The 23,958-nt window shown below is 40.3% G+C and overlaps 1 protein-coding gene across 1 annotated transcript; it reads right to left on the bottom strand.

Moving 5' to 3' along the window:
- Positions 1-3,277: 3,277 nt before the first annotated feature.
- On the bottom strand, positions 3,278-23,947 carry polr1b (polymerase (RNA) I polypeptide B). Its single transcript, XM_002940396.5, has 15 exons — positions 23,665-23,947; positions 19,394-19,561; positions 17,528-17,674; positions 16,739-16,871; positions 14,164-14,300; positions 10,574-10,797; positions 10,141-10,312; positions 9,638-9,809; positions 7,928-8,209; positions 7,663-7,796; positions 6,700-6,870; positions 6,316-6,472; positions 5,931-6,127; positions 4,907-5,160; positions 3,278-4,538 (listed from the first exon to the last, which is right to left on the bottom strand). The coding sequence occupies exons 1-15, from the start codon at positions 23,839-23,841 to the stop codon at positions 3,656-3,658; spliced, it is 3,408 nt and encodes a 1,135-aa protein (XP_002940442.1). The 5' UTR covers positions 23,842-23,947; the 3' UTR covers positions 3,278-3,655.
- Positions 23,948-23,958: the final 11 nt, after the last annotated feature.

Below are 23,958 nucleotides of genomic sequence, written 5' to 3'. Positions count from 1 at the left end.
ATTAACACAAATTTTAATGCGTCATGCTTGGATATTAGGCAGTAGGTTAAAACTAGTATATCCTTAGTAGATGTTTTATTTTGTTTGCAAGCCTGGTGTGCACTAGGATCTTGTATTTGATAATTATAGGACCACCTGCAGCAGTGGGTAAGCTTCTGTCATGCTGAGCAATAGAGCTAAAAGCCAGGAGATATTTCCTGAATCAGGAGCTCAAGATTCTAGCATGGTGGACAGCCAAAAAGCAGGGGGGGGGGGGGGGGTTCTGTTACAAATTCATAATATTAGTAGAGTAAAACTACTAATCCAGGTATGGGGATTCCTTATTCGGAAGCCTGTTATCCAGAATGTTTAGAAATACTGGATGGTCAACGCTCATAAAATCCAATTTAAGGACTAAACCCTAAAAATTGATATGGATAAAAACACTATATTTTATATATAAGCTTAATGTACCAGCCTAAAGGTTCATTATCTCTATAATAATAATTATCCAGGTCTTTACAGTTTTTACAGGAGCTTCCCATCTTGGATTTTGTAGGAAGTGTCAGTGGCACCGCACATGCTCAGTGTGCTCTGGGTGGATGTTGAGAATCTAAGTTTAGGGGTCGACACAAATTATCAAGCAGAAAATGAGGTTGGCCTGTAATGTAAGCTGATGATACAAGGCTGCCATGTAGTAATTATCTTCATTAAAGGGGATTAAAGGCATTTTACTGCCAATAGATTTGCCACATTAGTGCAAGCTAGAATGCTATATTTATTCTGCAGAAATCTTTACAATACCGGAGTAAAGAGCCCTATAATCTCCCACTGTTTAAGATAGCAGCTGCCATTTTAGCTCAGTCTCAGTAGCTTCCATGCTACTGATCACACATTCTGATGGGAGGGGGAGTGAGTTCTTATGAGAGGGGAACAGGAGAAGGGAGAGAGCTGTGCAGACTCCGGCCCGGGAATGAAGGATTTTTCTGAGAGAGGAGGTCTAATACCGAAGAACATGTTTACACAAAATAAATCCTGTGTTTCTTTTGACAGAGAACTCAGTGCAGTGTTTCTGGGAGTGCTTACGGCTGTATTTACATAGACCTTTCTGATAAAGCTTACTTAGTTTTTACCTTTCCTTTTAGCCTTATTTTGTGACATTTACAGTATATTCTATATATACTGTATATTGTATATTAAGCCGGTCTCTAAGCTCAGTAACTAACAGCAGCATTTGCAGGGAATCGGCAGAAAAGAAGATACTGGGGCATATTTGGGGCACAGATCTTCCCTCCTAAAGGGCTGTGGTTGCCTTAGGCTGGTACAGAAACACAAAACATGTGCAACATTTCCGCCCTGCTTCTTTAGTTAAGTTTTAGTTTTTCTTTAAACAAGTACAGTCATTACTTCCCTTCTCTGTAATAATTAATGTCACTTTAAAAAAGTGTTGGGTCTCCTTTAATTTTGATGTCCCCTGGTGTTTGTGGCATATGAATTAATACAGGTCATTTGCGACCTCAATTTGTTCATCGCTTGTTTATTTTGCACTTCATCTTAGGTTTAGCTCCAGAACAAGAGAAGCCCACACATATAAGATATGAATTTACGATGGAAGTGAGGTAGAAGAAGAGAAGTTCAATAAAGGCATTATCAGCCACTGAAACAAAAGGTGATAATCCCCTTAACCAAAATATAGGGGTGGTATTTTGCAGCACACTGGTGCAACAAGTGCTATACATTTAAAGAAAAATAAAATATGTGTTAAGTGGAAGAAAGCTTTTGCAAATGTAGGGACCCATAGGGTTAAGCTCCCTATGGCTTTACACCCTACCTCTTCACATCTTTATTATTATTGGGTAAAAGCCCTTGTACTTCAGTTACAGTTGTAAAGCTATCCCTTATAGGTTTAGCCTGGTTGTACACGCCCCCTGCAGACTGATAAAGTGTCTGGCAGGAGGGTGTGACTTCCTCTTTGGCTGCCGGTCTGCTACCTAGTGCACCTCTCCATTGAGCCTGGGTGCAGACACAGGCCCCAGTAAGCCATTCCATCCAAATTAAAGTCGGGGACAGGGCCCCATGAACGTGGTTAAGCAAGAACAGGTTAATTAATATTATAGAAATCTCTAGGAGAGTTACACAGTCAGGACTTATATAGAAAGAGCAGCTCATTTGTTCCATCCAGGAGGGAAGAGTAAAGGAGTAGTCTCCTAACAGGCTTACTTGCCTTAGATTAGGGACACAGAAGTGCTAGGGACATAGGCCAGCAATTAACCCTGCCCTTACCTCTACCAAGAGAAGGGATCAACCGGTGAGCTTGCCTCCTACCACTCTGTTGGCTGTCTTACCCTGCCCATACCTCTTTATGAGAAGGGATAAACCCGAAGGCACCATACTTCAACTGATTGAACATTTGTACCTGCTTACCTCATCTGAGTGTGTATTGATATCCCTGTATTTACAATTTGGTCTTGGACAAATAAACAGTTTCCTTTGTTTGCAAGAGCTCCTGGTGTCCATCATCTATTCGTAAATCTGCATTACCATCTAATACACTACACAGTGGCAGTGAGAGGTATAGTATAACACAGGGGTCTCAAACTCGCGGCCCTCGGTACAATATTTTGTGGCCCGCACCAACGCCTTTGCAAAAGCAATGAATGGATCGCGATTTTTATTGCGATTCAAGGGATAATGCAAGGCATGTTCTGTGTGCACAATTAGCTCCTTAGTTAGCAGCTAATTGTGCACACAGAACGTCTTCCCATAATAACTGTTATGATGGCATAATGTCATTTCCGCAATCAGCAGCTCCCGCCCGCCGTGCCTTGCATTATCCGATAATGCGGCCCCCAGGTAAATTGAGTTTGAGCCCCCTGGTATAACACCATCCTCCAGTAATTTCTCCCATATAGCGGAGGCCCATCCTGATGTATGAGAGTCACATGTAACCAATGCTCTACAACTAGCCTGGTTTTGGTCCAATCTATCCCAAAATAGTGTTACACAATACAGAAACTATGAATAAAAGGCATTTAGTACTTCCACTGTATTCCCTGGTCCCAGGTACACTAGCAAACAATTTTTGGCCACCTCCACTCCATGCTCAAGAGAGTGCCTTTTTTGTGTTACTCGCTGTAGCCCTGGGGTCTGCTCCCCCCTATAGCTACACTGCTTGCAGGCAGCAGGTGTGCATACTTTTCTTTGCACTAAACAAAAGACGTATGTCATTTTAAGCATCTAATTGTACACATGTAATGGTATTTAAAAAAAACAAACAAACCATGAAATACAAAAGATATAAAGACTAATGTGGGAACTGTTGCTTTATGTCACACAGCATTGTTCATGTCACCATATATTTTACTTTAAAAATATATTCCCCCAAAGTCCAAATTCTCTAGACACTTCTGGTAGGGATGTGTGCCGCAAGCATGAGACTTCTGAGCATTTTTAAACTCAGTAAAAATAACTGTTTCCTTTTCACATTGGAAATTGTTTCAGCAGTAAAAATGCTGATAAAAATAATTTAGTCAGATTCAGTCTGAAGCAAACCAAAGCTGCCACAGTGTGAGTTAGCAGTTGAAATCCATACATACAAAGTTTTTACTCAATTAGGAGGCACATTGGTACTACTATAATCATACAGAAGTTGCCCAACACAACGTGGTGTTTGAAACTAGCTCACACTTAGTTTCACACTGATATTCATGGCTGCTAATTCAGCCACAAAATAACGGAAAACATAAGGTACTGATACAGTCTCAACAGTATCCGTACGATCGCAGACTTCACAGTGGTGTTTTCGGTTGCGTATGGATGACCAGGAAGGCGGAGGCTTTTCCAAGAAAGGAGAGAGTAGGCTTCCACATTCTATGCACACATGTGCTGTCGACCTATCCGAGCAGTTAAAAAGTCGATCATGAAGCAGGAAAGAGGTACCGTGGGCCAGCAGTGCATCACGCTCCATTTCTCCAAAACGTATCCCACCTTGAACATTACGGCCTCCCACAGGCTGGTTGGTAACTTTATCCCTGGCACCTGTTGTTCTAACCTGAAACTTGTCAGAGACCATGTGTCGAAGGCGCTGGTAGTAAACCACCCCAATGAAAATATCGGCTTCAAGTTCCAGGCCACTTATGCCACTGTATAGTTTCTCTGTGCCATAGAAATTGTAACCACCTGCTCTCAGCATTTCTCCAAAATATTCAAGGGCAGAGTTTTCTTCAGAAAATGTAAAGGGTGTGGCATCGTGGCAGAGACCATGCAGGGCTGCTGACTTTCCAGCCATGCTCTCTATCAGCATCCCAATGGTCATTCTAGAGGGAAATCCGTGAGGATTGAAAAGGATGTCCGGAACCATTCCACTCTCTGTAAATGGCATATCCTCAGACGGCCAAAGCCTACTCAAAATACCCTTTTGGCCATGCCGACTTGCAAATTTATCCCCGATTGTTGGATTACGGGGGATTCTCATGGTGACACAAACAGACTTAAACTTTCCAAAACCAATGTCATTACTGCAGATTTTGATGTTGTCAATTACACAGTTTTCTTTACTCCTAAAAAGAATAAATAAGAGATACGAATGATATCTGGTGCCTGTCTTATTATAAATAACTATGTGCATAAATGCTCTTTGGTCTTTGTTTGTACAACTTTATTTAAACCACTATAAACAATTTTCAAAGGGGGCTGCTGTACACAACATCAAAAAAGCAAAACAAGGTGTGGAATTGGAGTTATAACATACAATTAGGGCTCAAAGACGAGGAAATTAGGTGATTTGCCCAGGATCAAGAATTTAAACCAGGATCTGTAGTATCAGTATCAGATAGATAATGTATCCATTACTCCTTCTTGTACATTCAAAATAATACTAGGCCATTCATACAGGATCCCAGGGAACTGCAAGCAAATTAATACTTACTTGTAATAGGCAACAAAGCTCTCCCCTGTGTTAAGGTTCAGGTAGCCATAGTAAGGGTCTCCAAACTGCAGAACAGCACCAACAGCAGGGAGGCCATCGCTGTCCAGTCTTCCTTTCACCCGCTCATCATCTGGTTTGATGCCAAAAACTAGATTATCTTCTCCATCTTTAAGTTTTTTACTGAGATCCACGTGATCAGTTTTATACACACTTCCATGAGCAAAGCCTCTTTCCCATGATGACTTGTTCAAGACCTGCAAAACACCAGTACAGATGTCACCCCTGAAGCTGATACTGAACAAAAGATCTGGTTCTTGTATAAGGCTGATGCATTTATTGTGCACTGGAAACTTGAAGTTTTATTTAGTGATTTCTGGTCATTAGCTGGTATGTAGGCCAACATAAGGTCCCACTTATCAATGGTAGGCCCAGTGCCAAGTGCAATAATGGGATTAAAATGTTATCTATTAAAATAGTATGCTCCTACTTGTACTCCCTACAGTTTGGACACAAGGGTGCCCTTTACTTATCACCTGCCTTTAATAAGTATTAAGTACAGGCATCTTCTATGCATTGTGCCTAGTGAATAGTAGGCAAACAAAATGGATGCCCCCACCCCAAGGTGTAAATACAGACACACAGAAAATAAATATTTAATGTACGTAAAAGCAATGCCCTCATATTTTACAGTTTATTTAACAAAAATAAATTGATAACATTTTTAAATAGATAATATTATTCTTATTAATTATATGCATGACATCACCAACTATACCAGCGTTTCTGGTGATGAAGCAACTCATACTCCACCGCCTCTGGCGACTGCCGATACCTGTCCATCTCTGATAGTATTAGGGGGGGCGGGGGGCACACACTGGTTTTACAGCCTTTTAAAACCTCAGCCTAGGCTGGAAAGGGGCAAGTAAGTTTAAGAAATTACTACCTATGACAAATGTTTTTAATAATTTCAATAAATAAGCAGATATGTAAATCTCTATTCACCAAATTTGGGACAACTACTTACCATGGCATCCTCCATGTCATACCCTGTATACGAAATGACTGCTACGATTGCATTGGTGCCAATGGGATAGTTATCCATCTCATAATAATCATACATGGAAGGCCGAACTAAAGGACTCTGTGGGGTCTGTAGCCGGTACAGTTTGTTATCAGAGCGATCCTGATAAGTCATAAGAGGGAAGCCCATTGTCTGCTTACCTGGAAATAATGCAATTTATGAAATTTCAGGAAAAAGCAAGGGTCTCTTCCTCAAGTAATGAACTTTTCTGCTGCAATATTTAGCTCTACATACTATTTTATAGCTCTTACAAGAGTAGATTAAACTTAACCAGAACAAATCTTACATTCTTACCAAATTCTGATGCCCTGCTTAAAAGATGACTTACCCATCTGACACTGATACATGTTTCTGGGACTCTGGTTGTGGTCTGAGAAGGGGATAAAATTTGCTACTACACTCAGCATGCTGTGCGGGAAAAACTCCTGGTGAGTGGTCTCTCCGGGTACAATATCACCTTCATAAACTGCCACATTCAAGAAAACCTGGGGCAAACACAAGTAACACCAGTGAAATACAATACATTATGGATAATTCCTGCAAAGAAAATGAAACTTACAACAGATGTTTAACACATAATACAGGATCAAAGCTAGAGTCATGCAGGAGATTACCAATCAGAGACAATATTGTAATGGAATTCAAGAAGGAGCCTAAAATATGGTCATCAAATTAAAGAAGATTTACTTATGTACAAAACACTGAAAAATACCTGTTCCAAAGTGCCAAGCAATTCCTCTTTACCCAAGGCCAAATTCCTGACGGGACGTACCATCCTGCAGGGGGTGGTGAAAAGAAAAAGCCCAGGGTACAGACTTGCTTTCCCAGTCATTGGGATAAGGACAATTTCAGTCCATGGAGGCACATTCTTTTCATGTTTCACCTGCATTAATATAAAGCAAACATAAAAAACTATTAAGAGATCAAGTTGAAGAAGGTCTTCACTGCACTGATTGCCTCCCTAGTGAGTCTATGTGTCCTGTAGGAATTTAATAACTAGCAGAAAAAAATGAAAAGATAAAAAATGGATAAATCTGAAAGCTGGTTGCCTTTTAATTAATTAGTGTCCTTGTTGCAAAATTAATTAGTGTTCTCTTTGCTTTTGGTGCTTGGGTCCCCCAATTAGACAAAAGTGTGCAATTATTGTAACTACAGTGCAATTACGTTCTCTGTACTTTTCCCCAATTCACTAACCCATAACATCCAACAAACAGTTTTCCCTGACCTAGTACAGTTAGTAAAACATCTCACTGATGCTCTGTGGCTTTAGACTAGGACTAGTAATTCTTGCCATCCGGTATAATCCCAATTATTTAATATTGGCAAAGAAGCAAATACATTTTAAAGCTGTGGTACACTGGGAGATTAGTCACCAGCGACAAATCTCCCTTGCCTTGAGATGGCCGCGTATGCCATCCCACCAGCAATTTACATTCTCGCCGGTGGAATGGCATTTCGGGGAGATTAGTCGCCGGCGACTAATCTCCCCATGTGCCAGAGCCCTTAGTGGTACAGGCACATCATAATTTAACCATCCAAATATGTGGTCAAAGTAAACAGATACCTTTCTGACACTCTGTTAAATATTATAAACGTTGGCCAGCTTGCATGCTGTCTCCCAGCAAGGGGCAGTTTACCCTATTAGGGTTTGTGTCCAGGAAAAGAAAAATAATACCTTATAATTTCGAAGTGCGCTGACAAGGCCAGGAGCTATGGTTTTCTCCACCCAACCCACCATGGCTCCATCTAGCATGACAGGGTAGCAGTCTGCAAACAATTTTCCGGCTGTTCCATCAACAGGAGTCATTCCTGAGGGGAAACAGACAAAGGGCAATCACATAATGTAGATACTGGCCTGGGGTAGTTTTCCACAACTGTGCCCACAAGATATTTCTAAATATCCCTAGCTTTCCAAAGGAGTCATAATGTGCAAGTAGTACCTAATGAGCACAGCAGCAATGGCAGTAAAGTGTTGTAGGATGTCTGTGTCACAATCTCACACGCTGCAGTCATATGATTCATGAGACCACATGGTTCACCATCGGGAGTGTGTACGGGGCACAGGAAACCCCAAGACTCAGGCAGAAGGCGACGCACTGAGGTGGTTCTCATTTTGGCAAAAGCAGCACCTCTATGTACACAGCGGAAGTGAGAAAGGTAGCGAATGAAGTTTAGCTTGTCAGCAACCACTACCAGACCAGAAGACTGTAGCATTCCAAGGCCTGCAGGAAAAAAGGTGAAAGTAAATATTTTTAGCATTTCTGAAAGTATGCACAAAATAGGATGTGACTGAAAGCAGCAATTTAGTCAGTTGTGTCAAATGTCATGTAGGCTGGCTTGTCATGCAACTTGTTTCCAGAAGCTGAATTATTGGCACAGGTATGGGATCCATTATCTGGAAACCAGTTATCCAGAAAGCTCTGAATTACAGAAAGGCCATCTCCCATAGCCTCCATTTCAATAAATGATTTTTTTTTCTGTAATAAAACGGTACCTTGTACTTGATCGCAAGGTATAATTAATCCTTATTGGAGAAAAAAAACTAAACAAAGTTTATCAAAATTATGAAAAGATCTCTTATCTGTAAAACTCCAGGTCCTGATCATTTAATCATAGATACATTTTGACTGTTCAAGGACTGGAGAAAAGTTTTGCATCATAGAGATAAAAAAAAAATAATCAAGAATTGTCACCCACTGTGACCTACAGCACTTATATTTGCCTATTTGTGTCTGTTAGTTACCCCTCCCATATAGATTGTAAGCTCTACGGGGCAGGGACCTCCTTCCTCTTGTGTCCTCGACTCTTAACTTATTGCTGCTGTATTTATCTGTATTTATTATTATACTTTGTATTTATCTATTATCTTATTAACACCCTGTTTGTATTAATGTATTCTACTGTACAGCGCTGCGTACATAAGTAGCGCTTTATAAATAAAGATATACATACATACATACATTGCTTGCGTTGCTAAATGTTCTCAAATGCTACACCTAGTGGCAGACATGAGAATAGCACCCAAGCAGGAGAAACCCTGTTTTTCTATTATGCGAGTTGGGGCCTATTGATAGCATATTGACCAGGAGAAACAATGGCTATCTAAAAGAAGCTCTATTGTGTAGTGCTGGCTCCTTCTGAAAGCTATGAGCATATTTATTTAAATTTGTCAAATTTAATTTGGTCAAATTCCAATGTTATTGGAACATTTCCATATATTTTTAGCATCAAATGCTGTTGGTTTTCCATAACTAGTCATACTCAAATAGATTATTTTCTTATTAAAATGGCCCTCAGTAAAAAGACAAATAGGACCCACTTATTTGATAATGTCCTATTCATAAATAGCAGTAACTTGTAAAGATAAAACCTTGAGTGCTTTCCCAAATAATTCTTATCTTTAAAAATGATATCTTTTTTTCTTTGTAATATTGAAACAGTACCTTGTACTTGATCCTAAGATAGAATTAATCCATTTTGAAGGCAAACACAATTCTATTCAGTTTAATTAATGTTAAAATGATTTTTAGCAGACCGAAGGTAAGTTTATCCAAATTACAGTATGATCCCTTATCCATAAAACCCCAGGTCCCTAATGGATCCTGTATCTATACACCATTAATGAAACAGTGACCTTAACTAGAACTTACCAGTTTTAGAGCGAAGATTACCAGTAGCCAGCAGATATTCACACGTTTTTGTTAGATCTGATGTTGAAGTAAATACTTTCATCATGGTTTCAGTACTTAGATCAACTGTATATTTATGAGCTCTCTTGTCCAGATTAACCTTAACTCCTAGCAGCCACGATTCCATCTTTTCCTAAAAAAAAAAAAAAAAAAGTGACAACTAGTACATTTCAGAAAAGTGGCAGCATAGTGAACACACAGGTAAGACATCTGAGAGACTGTCCGTCAGATGAGCAATACAATGTGTGGGTTCAAAATTAATGCAGCAAAAATGAATAAATTCTAACCATAACATAATCAAAGACACATCTGCCAGGCCACACCTTTCTGCTTACAGAATATGCTCAATACAAGTCAATGCAAATCAACACTGGAGCAATCTGTTACAGACAGGGCCACAGCCCCTGTGCAATACTAGCCTCACAATATAAAGCAATAAGATCTGTTTTCAGGGTACCACTGACCTTTAAAAACATCAGTAAAAGCTGCCCTGGTGTCATGACCTCCTGGTACATTAAGCTGTCAGGATTTTCCTCCATGCATCCATCCTTGGCAAACGTGAACAGCTTTTGTGTCATCATACAGAGCATGTAAAATTTTTCTACATTGGTTTTAAGATGTATGCAGATGCACTGACTGAGAAAAATGAAAACACATGGAATCAATATAAGTACTCTGTTTAGGTAAAATAGTAGTGTATACATTAAATACACAAAGTGCAATTAATTCAGTTTTTTTGGTGCTCCTATTAGTGGCAAATGACTTTCCATGATGATACACTCAAACATCAGTTACAGCCTGAGCCGAAAGAGACATACAGTACGTTTCCAAAAACTTATATATACATATATATATATTCCTGGGGCAATTCAGTTTCTCTTACACAAATACCCATACCTTATAAGGAACTCTGCAGCTTGTTCATCTGTAAACCAGTCGGGAAGGTAAAACTTAACCCGGAACCGCTCCCCAAGGTACTTGAGGACATTCTTCTGACTGTGGCACCCTTCCTCCACCACTGCCCTCAGCATCTGTGTCATACAGTCTCTGTAGAATGAATTCTCTTCCTTGCCTTTGATCAATTCAGTGAAAATCTGATAATCTGAATAGTCAACTAGAGCCTGTTAAGGAAGGGAAAAAAAAGAGTGAGAAAATAAAATGTTTAAATCACAGGTATATTTCTCTTCTATGCTTTATATTTCTGGAATAACACCTTAAAAGGGACCTGTCACCTGCATAAATAATTCCAAATTCTTTTGTATTGTGCTAGTCAAGCAAAATAAACTTTTCTTACACTATATAAATCTCGTCTCCTTCAGTCTTGGAATTCACACTGTTACCGAGACAAGCTTTGTATCACCCCACAAACAGGATTTATTATACACACTGTTAAAGGAACAGTAAAACCAAAAAATGAAAGAGCTTTAAAGTAATAAAAATATAATGCACTGTTGCCCTGCACTGGTAAAACTGGTGTGTTTGCTACAGTAACACTACTATAATTTATATAATAAGCTGCTGTGTAGCCATGGGGACAGCCATTCAAACTGGAAAAAAGGAGAAAAGGCACAGATTATATAGCAGATAACAGATAAGTTCTGTAGAGTACAATAGTGTTTTATCCGTTATCTGCTATGTGCCTGTGCCTTTTCTCCTTTGAATGGCTGCCACCATGGCTACATAGCAGCTTATTTATATAAATTATAGTAGACTTTCTGCACAACTTTTACCAGTGCAGGGCAGCATTACATTATATTTTAGTTACTTTTATACACTTTCATTTTTTTTAAATTAAGTCATTGACAGGGGGACACAGTAGACAGATGGGGTGAAGCTTTTTTTCTTGAAGAAAAAAGAAGTGGGCGTGCCATGACTGGTACTGCTTTATCCCCTTGCACCGCCCTTGGCTTTCAGTTTGTACCAAATGGCCCCAGGTAAGGAACGTAAGGTAGAACAAGCAACACTTACAACCAAGACCAACTGGGTCAACAATAAACTGAGGCCCTAAGCCCAAAAACAGTAGGGAGGGAAGTCCTGTGTCCCCCTGTCACTGACAGAGAAATGGATTTAAAGGTGAGTATAATAAATCCTGTTTTCTCTGCAGGTGACTTAACAAAAGAGTCCCAGAACATCAGGGTGGCCAAGTCAAAAACCTTAGCGCACCATGGATTGTAAATGCTCCCTGCCGAGGCAAAGGTGTTGAGTGAAGGCGTAGATGGAGGGCTAGTTAGTGGCTCCATTACACCATGCCCAGGAAGCCCAATGTGCTAGTGAAGTGCACCCCTAGAGGGTTTTCCTTTGGCTGTGTATGCTTTACAGATGGTCTCCCTGATCCCTCAGGCAATCAGGGCTTTGGAGGCAGCCATGCCCACTTGGGTAACTGAGGGAATCACAAACAATGAGTCTGCCTTCTGAATCCCTTAGGAACGCTGAAGAAAGGTTTGTAAGGCTCGTACCACATTTAATCCTTGCAGTCTCTTTTCTTTGTAGTAGGGTACAACGACGACACAATGATGTCTTAATTGAGATGGAAGGAGGAAACCACTTTTAGGAGAAAACATGGTACAGTGCGTAACGCAGCCTTGTCCTCATGGAAGGTGAGAAAAGGTAAAGCACAGGAGGGCTCTCAGCTCCGACACCACTACCACAAGGAACACGTCCATGGTCTCGAAGGGAGGATCCAAAAGTGCATTGAGCACTAGATTAAGGGTCCCAATCTGGGCCTAGTGAATGGAAGGAGGGCTGCACGTGTGTTACACTTTGGATAAAAGTCTGGACTGAGGCTTTTAAGGGTAGTCGGGATAGGAACAGAACCAACAGAGCCAAGACCTGTACCTTGATGGAGCCAAGCTTTAGACCCTCTGCAGGAACGACAGTATCTGCCGTATGTAGGTCTTTAAAGGATAGGTTTTGCTTTCAACACCATTCCTATTCACCATACCGTATTATATGCTTTGAAAGAGTTTTTTTGGCTTGTAACATAACGGTGATAACCTCCTCAGTTATCCCGATGTTACCAGATGGATGCTTCGAATAGCCATCCCATTAAAGCAAACAGGCTGGGATTAAGGAAAGAGACGGGTCCCTGTTTGGTCTGGTCTGCGAGGTAGCATAATGGATTCCTTGATCAACGTCACCTGGAGGCCGGTAAACCAGGTCCTGCGTGGCCAGAAGGATGCCACAACTATTTCGCAGGTGTGAAATTGCTGGATTTTCTTGAGTACCCTGGGTAGCATTGGAAGTGGAGTGAACACATACGCTAGGTCGAATTGCCAGTGGTGAGTCATGGCATCAAGTCCCTCTGCAAGGGGGTCCCTACAGCAAAAGGTACAAGAAGACCCCCACAGGGACAAGAAGACCCCTACTCCCCATAGGGGTGTACTCGGATCAATGGGTAGGTCTGCTGTAGCCTTACTTGGGGGAAATGGGGCAGGCCCTCCCTCCAGTGAGCAGGATCTACAGATGGGATCACTCTGTCCCACTTGAAACTTGAGCTGGCATTTGGTGCAGGCAAAGTATTTGACTTGTGCAGCTGCTGTTACTGGGGTTCGGAAATCTTGTTTATATGAAATCTTAATATGCTCGGGGGGGGCTGATGCCCATACCCATACGCAGGATACACAGGGAGGGGGAATCTAATGAGGGCAATGACCCTTATTGAAGCAATATATGATTTTTATGTTTAATTCAAAAATGACTAGTCATACACCTTTTTATATCTGGGTGACTGTCCCCTTTAAAAACAATGGCACACGGTACAACGTCATCCATGGTTAAAGCTGTGGTACCGTGGATGACTCCTCTTCTGAAAATCACTTGTCATAGTATAGCATTAGAATCTCTGAAAGTAAAATGAGTTACTTTCAGCAATCATGGGAAAATGTGAAGGGAGGCAATGAAGCCCTAATACAGAGCATCACAATAACGCTTAGATATTTATCTTGTTCCAGGCAAGTGACTGGAGCCATGCCCCCCATATGGCCTCGGGCTTGATACACCAGTTTCTGTTTTGGTAAGGAGTCATCAATAAGCTTTTTCCAGAAGTTCAGTGAGGGTGGTCCTTTAGATTTCCATTGTAATAATAGTGCCTTTTTGGCATAGTATAGCAGTAGCATCATTTAGCTGGAGGTCTCAATTGTAGGGTTTCCAGTATGCCTAGTAAACAGACTGGGTGACAAAATATTGGGAAGTGCCAGTACCGACTCAGCGTAGTCCAGCACCTCTCACCAAATTCCCTTTATTACTGGGTATTCCCAAAAGACATGGTAAAAGGTTCCCACCACATTAAGACATTTAGGGCACAGGTCAATTTATTCATTTATATTTAGAGTGATCAAAACGCTTAAACTGACAAATATGCTTGGAGCTCCCCTGCCTCCTGCCAGATTAAGTTGCACTATGAGTGTCAGTGCTTGTGTGACAGCAACCCAAGAGTAAAACTGCCAACATTAAAGACAATTATTCTGCAGTATTAGTATGAGGCTGACCTTTAATGCAAAGCCCAGTGGAATGAAGAAGAGCTCCTTTTGATAGATGAAATTCACCATAACAGAGCCATTCTCTAGATAGTGCAGGTTCATGTTGACAGCAGTATGTTCATCTCTGACACAACGAAGTGAAATACCTTAAAAGCAAGGAGAAAAGTGTTTTAACATTTTTTGCATGTAGGAAAGAGAGGGAATTGCTGGTGATCGATTGTTAATTTTTATTCCATTATCTGCAAGGTTTAAAGGGATTTGTTGGCTTCAATAATGGACCAAGGCAGTTATATAAATAGAAAGCAGATTAACTTTCAAATCTTTCTTTGAGACCTATTCAGAATATTTATATCCCCAAACAACTAGGAGCTGGCTTCATAAGGCATATAAATAATAAGGAACATAAACTTTAGCTAACTGGTTGGTGACGTGGTCTAGTACGTGTTTTTTTTTCTCAGATATATCCCAATATCTAATTTGATCAGCTAAAAGCACTTTGTTTCAAACAGCAGCTGATTTAATAAGACTGTTTCCCATATTTTTAGAAACTGTATTTTGCAGTGAAAGTAAATTTCATTATAATCTGAACTATAAAGATCATCAGTGATCTCTTGGGAAGTAGACAGATTCCATCTTGTACAAAAAAAAATGTATATGGCCAACAAGGGTATATATTCCAAAAAATGACATTAGTAATGCAGGAGGATCTTTTATAACTGATCAGCCACTTATTGTTCCACCTGTGCTAAAGAAGACAGAGAACATTCCACGCTACTTTTCCCAGGTATTCCAAGGGGCCGCCCTGGGTGAGTGGATGCCACGTACATGTCATGCCAACGAAAAATGTTTTAGCCAATACCTGTACTTTGTGTGCAGTTTTTCTGAACTGGTTCATAGTAATGAGGGTTTGCTGTATCCAAACAATCATACTTAATGCTCACTCAAAAGTTTTCTTTGTGTATATACTGACTATTATTTTGGATTTGCAGGAATTATAGATACAGCTTCAACAGAGCACTCAAATAATTGAAGGGTCTGCTTAAGAAAAGGCAGAAAAAGCAATGACCTGACTTCAAGTTTACCAGCATGATCGAGGTGGCAGTTCAAGGGACAAGCTATTTACGGAGCTGGAATCACATAGCAATCACCCTGTAGGCTATATATGCATTTAGTGACGCGCCTCCCCTGGTCCAGCCACTGCGAGCTGGAATGGACCTAGGATACTCCCATTGTTTGCAGCATTAGTGCACCCACAGCATTTGATAGACATTGAGTGACGTCATATACGTCAGACAAACTCCTACAGGTGGGCAATTGCATTTATCCCACGCCACACTACTATTTAAGGGGATTGTAGGGGTAATGCAACAATTTGCTACTTGAGCTCCTAAGGAGGCGTACCGATAGTACGTGAAACACGTTGAGCTGTCTAAGAACCTATGTTTCTACTGCACTCTGTAAGTAATATTGCTTTTAGCAGTTTATTATAATAAACGTTATTGTACCATTTGCCGCTTTTCTCTCTCGTTTTGTGCTTACACAGAGGATACGGCTACAACCTGTACGTGGACACATCTTATTTATTTGGCCTGGAAGTATTGCCATCTGGTAAGCAGTTTTGCATTACTGCACAAGGTGTTCTAAGTTGATTGTTGAGCACTTATATTTTCATTTGGTGAAAGATTCACTTAGGAATTTCATTCCAAACGTTTTTGCACTATCATCTGTTTTTTGTTTTTCACGTATATGCGCTCCCGCTATTTGTTTCTATATACCCTGTAGGCTATTGCAGCAGTACAGCACAAGTTGACTTTTATTGATATCTAATGCCTGTTGGGAGTACGTAATCACATACAGGTATGGGATCTATTATCCAGAAAGCTCAGAATCATGGGAAGACCATCTCCAATAGACTACATTTTAATCAAATCAAGTCCAATTTTTAAAAATTGATTGCCTTTTTCTTGGTAATAATAAAACAGTACCGTATACTTGATTTCAGCCAAGATAAAATTAATCCTTATTGGAGGCAAAACAATCCTATTGGGTTTATTTCATTTTTTTTTTTTTATCAGACAAAGTATAGAGATCCAAGCTATGGAAAGACCCCCAGGTCCCGAGCATTCTGGATATCAGGTCCCATATCTGTAACAGACTACCTACATACTATACTGTACTAAGTTCAAGAAATCTAAACTTAAAAGAGAAGGAAAGATACAATCACGTAGAGGTGCCAAATGTTAGGCACCACCAATAATTGTAATCATCTACCTGATACCCCGGGCCAGTGCCGTCAGCAGAAAAGTGCACTGGCTTGGGGTACCTGTGTGCAAGGGATCCTCTTCCCTCTGTCTTCCTTCTTTGTGATCCCAGGGCCTATGCATGTGCAGTACAGTGAAAAAGCCGGGCTTTTAGTTAAAGTTCAGCTTCTCATTCCCTAACATTTTGGCACCCCCCCAGTGATCATACCTTTCCTTCTCCTTTAAACAGTTAAAACAGAAATTAACTTGCTGTTATGATTTGTTTGATCGTTGAATAAAAATAAAGATGTGGGAAAAAAAAGAGCATAAAAAAGGGAATTTACCATACTGAGTGTAACCAGGCCCTCTATTCTTCCACTTGGGACGAATCATGGCGATGGGAAAGTTCCTTCGAGGCATAATAAGCATTCTGATAACCTTTTCTATTCCATTTATAATGAAATATCCTCCCATTTCCTTAATAAAGATACAGAAATAAACTGAAACTGCTGCTACATAATTAAAACTAAAACATTATGAACATCATTCCATTCTATAAAGAGGATATGAGAAAAAGTATATGGAAGGCATACTGATACACATTATTTTTACAGCACTTAAACAATAAATGAAAACAAACATGTTCTCAACAAAGGGATCGTTAAAGCAATGTCCATGTAATGGCATTATATGCATATGAGAAGGATGGTAATGGTTGACAGAACCGCTACATCTGTGTTACTGTATTTTTTGCCTCTCATTTACCCTCTATTCCTCCTGTATTGATCAGTATTGTGTATGTAATCTGTATTTTAAATGCATACATCCCTTCTATGAAATATGTTATAAATACCACTTTTAAAAGAAAAATATCAGGAACACTAGTAAACCATTTTAATAAAAGACCCAGGTGCACTGGCCTGAGCCTACAGCATTGGGAGGTAGGTAAGGCATATTATAAAGGATCACTGCAACCCTGGTTGTAATGTCAAATGTAATTTTAATGCTGTACATAGAACTTACCACTTCCCATGATAGCAATCTACAGCCCCCTGTGTCTTTAACACCCCAACACCTTAAACAACTACAGTCTTTGGTATATGTACATCACAGAGTTACATTAAAGCTCATACTTGCTCTTCCTCGTGGTGCTCAAGAAGTTGTTTTGGGTTAAGGTCATACAGGTTGCAAAATTTTGACTTCACCATGATAGGAATATGTCCCAGGGTTTGTTTGATGATGCCTTTTTGCAATCCATTTAAGGACCAGCTTACATCGGCCTGAGGTAAAGTTAGGATGGAGAAATTACATTCATTATGGTTATGACGTGTTGTAAAACATTAAGGGGGAGATTTATCATAGCTCAAGTTTAGCTCTTTTTTCAAGATTCAAGTTTTTTTGCACTAAAAAATCTCAATTCAAATTACGGTTCAAAAACTTGAATGTCTGGTATTTATTAAGCGCAAAGAAATTTGAATGTAAAAATGTAAAAACTTGTGAGTTTCTATAGAAGTCAATGAGAGTTGTCCTAGGCAAAGTCAAGCCATATTTTCAATTCAAGATATTATTATTATAAATAACTGCAAATTCGATATGCAAGTTCATTCGATTTAGAAAAACTTGAATTCAGAAACTTGAAAATTGATATAAGTCCATAACATAACAAAAAAAGTATTGACCCATCTAAGGACAAAGTTTGTCCAAAACTACATTTTAAATATAAGCCCTATTAATAAGGAGGATTTATTTATCAAAATACATTTTCTTACAATAGGAAATGTAAGATCATTAGGGTCTATGGAGAATGCATCAGCTGATGCAAAAATATCACACCTGTCATAGGCAAATATTCAGAAAAATAACATTTTGTTTACAATGTAAGCTGTGCCATCATACTTAGAAACTAAAACCTAAGAATAAATATGGTAAATTTACTGAAGCAGTTTAGCAAGCATCCTCACAAACAAGGTAACATAAAAAGTACCATGTGGTCTGAGTCTCACTACCGAATTCCAAGAAAAACTGGCTACAACAGGACTGTACAGGGGCTTCGAAACCCAGAGTCCAGGTTCATTACAATTCATTAAATGCCCCACACTTCTTAAGTTATTTCAAGTATGTTGATATGCATACAATTATCCTCCAGCACTTGATTTAATAAAATGCCTGTAACCTCTTATTTTAAGTTGCACAGCCATGGGCCAATATTAACTTGTCACTAAGCATATGTTTGGTCAGAAAGGCCTGCCACCCTATTAAGTGGAAAGGATTGGAATGGCTCTTATTTTCCCATGCAGCAATGAACAAGCTTTTGTTTACTTATATCATGAAATGAAATAATGAAGTACAGGTTAGGGATCCCTATACCTATTATCCAGGACTGTGGTCTTGTAAGACTTTGGGCTGCTTTGGAAAACTGAAGCAACATGTACGTTTTCCCACCAGTGAATTTACCTTATTGCTGGTTGGAAAGCATTTTCAGAAGATTAGTCGCCCCCAGTAGGGCAGATTTAACTTCGGGTGACTAATTTCCACATTGCATAGCCCTTAATGCATGTCTAATAAGGGACAGATTCATCAAATCTCACTGATCTCAATCTTGTCTTAAAAATTCTACAAATTTCTGCACATTTTTCTTACATGTTTTCACCTTAATAGAGGGGTCAGGTGCCAGGAACCATTTTCCAATGAGGCACACCAGCATTTCTGTTATGGAAGAATTATATCATTGGATTCACTTGAGAATTCTCAAGTTGGGATTTTACAGCCATTCAATGAAAGCTAATGGGACTGACACGGACGTGAATATTATTAAGAGAGATGTTAACTCTCAGTAAAAACTACTTGGGATTTCTCTTACTTGAGATGAATCATGAGAAAATAATATAAAGTTTTTTTTGCCTTTAATAAATATGCCCTTCAGTTTAGCTATATAGAATAAGAAAAAGAAACTGAGAGGGAACGAGTGTAGTATTGAAGTCTGCATGTTGGATACTTACAGTCAGCTTGCCCCGGTATGTACTTCTTCTTCCTCTGCATTCTGCTGGGTATATCTTTTGCTCTTTGCAGATGCTTCCTTTGGGCACTAGAGGAGGGGTAATAACTGCATCCACTATTTGCAATGCCACCTTATCATTTTTGTAAGTAAACTCAAGTGGTTTCATAGCCTGAAACAATCAAATAAAAAATAAATGGTCACCTACAATGAACGGCAGTCAGAAATCCATTAGTTTCAATTCAAATTAAAGGTTAAACAAGACATTGAATACTGGAATATTATGGTGTTAACATTTAAATTAAATTGCTGGAATCACATTCACATTTCCAGTTGTAACACTCATGACAAGTTTCAAGTGCAAATTGAAAAAAAAAAGGTGCTAGAACAAATCCAGGCCAGTTTAGCACACTGGGATGCGATGATATGTACCCATATATCAAACAAAACAACAGCACCAATGTGCAGTCTGCTGTCCTGCCTATTACAGGCTAAAGCAGGGTGACAGTTAAAGGGGCGGTTCACCTTTAAAACAGGTTTTAGTATGTTAGCAAATTTGCATCTGGTTTTCATTATTTATTTGCCTTCTTTGTCTACATTTTTCCAGCTTTCAAATGGGAGTCTCTGATACCACTACAGTTTTATTTTAATTACTTTTTATTCCTTATCGTTCTATTCAGTCCCTCTTCTATTCATATTCCAGTCTCTCAGTCACACTATGGCCTGGTTGCTAAGGTAAGCAAGACCCTAGCAACCAGATAGCTGATAAACAAAAGTCAAAATAACTGAAAAACTACAATAAAAAAATTAATTGCAAATTGTCTTAGACTCTATACTTTTAAAGGGGTTGTTCACCTTGGAATTAATTTTTAATATGATGTCAACATTAATACTCTAAGACTTAGGGGCAAATTCATCAAAGTACGAGTTTGAATCCTGAAATGGGTAAAATTCGGATTAGATACGATAATTTCTGATGATCGGAAATGTCACAAAAATGCTTATGAACAAAATCATAATAGTCACGATAATATCTTATTGGCAATCCGAAAGTCACAACATTTTCATATCCGAACGATCGGAAATGGTGGGAAAACGTTTCTGACTTTGATCCTTCTGTGCATGATTTTGGAAGCCTCCCATAGGACTCAATGGCACTCTGCAGCTCCAACCTGGACCAAGGAAAGTCTCCCATAGGGCTCAATGGCACTCTGCAGCTCCAACCTGGCCCAAGGAAAGTCTCCCATAGGGCTCAATGGCACTCTGCAGCTCCAACCTGGCCCAAGGAAAGTCTCCCATAGGGCTCAATGGCACTCTGCAGCTCCAACCTGGCCCAAGGAAAGTCTCCCATAGGGCTCAATGGCACTCTGCAGCTCCAACCTGGCCCAAGGAAAGTCTCCCATAGGGCTCAATAGCACTCTGCAGCTCCAACCTGGCCCAAGGAAAGTCTCCCATAGGGCTCAATAGCACTCTGCAGCTCCAACCTAGCCCAAGGAAAGTCTCCCATAGGACTCAATGGCACTCTGCAGCTCCAACCTGGCCCAAGGAAAGTCTCCCATAGGGCTCAATGGCACTCTGCAGCTCCAACCTGGCCCAAGGAAAGTCTCCCATAGGGCTCAATGGCACTCTGCAGCTCCAACCTGGCCCAAGGAAAGTCTCCCATAGGGCTCAATGGCACTCTGCAGCTCCAACCTGGCCCAAGGAAAGTCACGATACCAAAGCTTGAATGAATCCGAAACTTTCGTACTCGTTGTGACAAATACAATATTGTTGCGTAAATTATGACGCACAGTACGGGAAGAAATCGATGAAAATACGTACAGTTCAAAAACTTAGAAAAAATAAGTAGGAGACAATTGTACTTTGATAAATGTGCCCCTTAGATTATCAATGTTGACATCATATCAAAAATAAATTCAAAGGTGAAAAACTCCTTTAAAAGTTATATCTCTAAAATTATGCTCTAAAGGAAGCCTGACCAAATCTGCATCACTGTCTTAAAACTATAAAAGTCTGAAAGCCAGGCCTATGTGCTATGGGCTATGTCAGGCCTGGACTGCCACTTTCAGTGTTTCAGCAAAACCAGAGACGCTGCAGTATCCTGCAACTAACTCATACTATTGGGCCTGTCGAAGGCTGTTTGGGCCTCAGTAATAGCACGGCAGACTGTGAATCTCAGCCCAGGTGTGGGTTATGGGTATGGCTACTGACTGACCAGGAACTAGTTAGAGCAGGGCCGCCAACTGAACGCCCACAGACAAGATGTGGCCCTCCAAGAAAACCCAACTGGCATCTTTGGATAACATCTCAATGCGGCCAACAAATATGCTAAAAGTAAATATCTGGCCCACTATATGGAAATAATTGGCAAGCACTGACTTAGAGCATAAAACTGGTGCTTTGGTTAGTAAATATATAGTTCTAGTTTCTTTTTCTCTATAGGGCATATTAACTGCAGTGTGAAATTTACAATTTTGACTATTTTCAGCCAACGTGAAAATAAGCCACAACATCGTCAATTTATTAAATCAGGAGAGTACACCACATTTTGGTAAATTAATTTCACTCAATTTCAATTTGGGGAATATTCTATTCACATTATTTTACCAGGTGAAATTTTTCCAGTGACTATTTGCCAATTTATCAAGGAGAGAGCATCAACTTTTGCATCTCATTACCTACGTCACCTCCTCCATGCTAACATTTCACATACCTCATTTCTTTGTGGCATAAATTCTCTAGAAAATCTTCAACACTGCAGTTGTTTGTGAATGGTCACAGGTGTATTTGTATCATTGTTGTGAAAATACACATCATAAATTGGAATTGAACTTTGCGCTATATTATACATACATAGGGACTTATTTATTATAGTTTTTACATCACATACTGTGTCTCATAGAAATTATGTCACTGATATGAAGAAAGACTGGCCAAGTTGGGTCTGTTTACACTGGAGAAGAGGCGCTTAAGGGGTGACATGATAACTATGTATAAATATATAAGGGGATCGTATAATAACCTCTCTGATGCTTTATTTACCAGTAGGTCCTTCCAACGGACACGAGGGCACCCACTCCGTTTAGAAGAAGGGAGGTTCCATTTAAATATTCGGAAAGGATTTTTTACTGTGAGAGCTGTGAAATTCCCTCCCTGTATCAGTTGTGCTGGCTGATACATTAGATAGCTTCAAAAAGGGGCTGGATGGCTTCTTAGCAAATGAGAGAATACAGGGTTATGGGAGATAGCTCTCAGTACAAGTGAGAGAATACAGGGTTATGGGAGATAGGTCTTAGCTCTCAGTACAAGTGAGGGAATACAGGGTTATTGGGAGATAGGTCTTAGCTCTCAGTACAAGTGAGGGAATACAGGGGTATGGGAGATAGCTCTCAGTACAAGTGAGGGAATACAGGGTTATTGGGAGATAGGTCTTAGCTCTCAGTACAAGTGAGGGAATACAGGGGTAGGGGGGATAGCTCTCAGTACAAGTGAGGGAATACAGGGGTAGGGGAGATAGCTCTCAGTACAAGTGAGGGAATACAGGGTTATGGGAGATAGCTCTCAGTACAAGTGAGGGAATACAGGGTTATGGGAGATAGCTCTCAGTACAAGTGAGGGAATACAGGGTTATGGGAGATAGCTCTCAGTACAAGTGAGGGAATACAGGGTTATGGGAGATAGCTCTCAGTACAAGTGAGGGAATACAGGGTTATGGGAGATAGCTCTCAGTACAAGTGAGGGAATACAGGGGTTTGGGGGGATAGCTCTCAGTACAAGTGAGGGAATACAGGGTTATGGGAGATAGGTCTTAGTACAGGTTGATCCAGGGACTGGTCCGATTGCCATCTTGGAGTCAGGAAGGATTTCTTCCCCTCTGAGGCAATTTAGAGAAGCTTCAGATGGGGTTTTTTGCCTTCCTCTGGATCTACTAGCAGTTAGGCAGGTTATATATAGGCATTATGGTTGAACGTAATGGACGTATGTCTTTTTTCAAGTTAACTTACTATGTTACTATGATATCATCAATGCTTCCTTTACTAGTGGTTTAACAGGGTTGTGTTATTCTGAGAAAGGCTTGTGCTGTATATGTACATTAGTGCATATTGATACTATAACAATACTAAGGGGAGGTTCAGGAGAGAGATCAATGGCAGGGCAGTGCAGAGTCCCAGGGAGTGCTCACATGTGTATCTGCTTTTTGATCTCAGACATCTCTACTATACAGACCCACATCAGCAGCTATACCACCCCTTCCTAGACCCCAACTTCCCTCACCTGCACCGCCAGACTCAGCCCCTCTGTCATTGCTTGGTTGAAGGAGTCGATATGAGCCCGAGTGATATCCTGCAGAGGAGGGTGCTGGCTCTCCCCGGGAATCCCATAGTCGGGACTGGTAAGTTTGCCCAGGCTAGGCTCCCTGAGCAGCGCTTGCCACTTAGTGTCCGTTTCCATCCTGCAGTAAGTGGCAGTCAGTTAGCCCTGAGAATCCTGAGCGCCAGGCAAGCAGCCCATGTGCAGGGGAAGGGGCGGGACTAGCCACACGTGTAGCGCTGCAGCCTACTTCCTACT

Source organism: Xenopus tropicalis, chromosome 5 (assembly GCF_000004195.4).
Source record: "Xenopus tropicalis strain Nigerian chromosome 5, UCB_Xtro_10.0, whole genome shotgun sequence".
Lineage (NCBI taxonomy): Eukaryota > Metazoa > Chordata > Amphibia > Anura > Pipidae > Xenopus > Xenopus tropicalis.
The sequence above is the reverse complement of the archived record's forward strand: the minus strand, read 5'-3'. Positions and strand labels throughout refer to the sequence as shown.

Bases quoted from the DNA above. Each gene is read 5' to 3' on its own strand.
- polr1b (XM_002940396.5), bottom strand. From the start codon at position 23,841: ATGGAAACGGACACTAAGTGGCAAGCGCTGCTCAGGGAGCCTAGCCTG. The intron at 16,872-17,527 runs GTATGAGCTTTA...ATCTTTATTAAG, and splicing joins AGCACCACGAGGAAGAGCAA to GAAATGGGAGGATATTTCAT. The intron at 5,161-5,930 runs GTAAGTAGTTGT...GGTGTTTTGCAG, and splicing joins ATGACATGGAGGATGCCATG to GTCTTGAACAAGTCATCATG.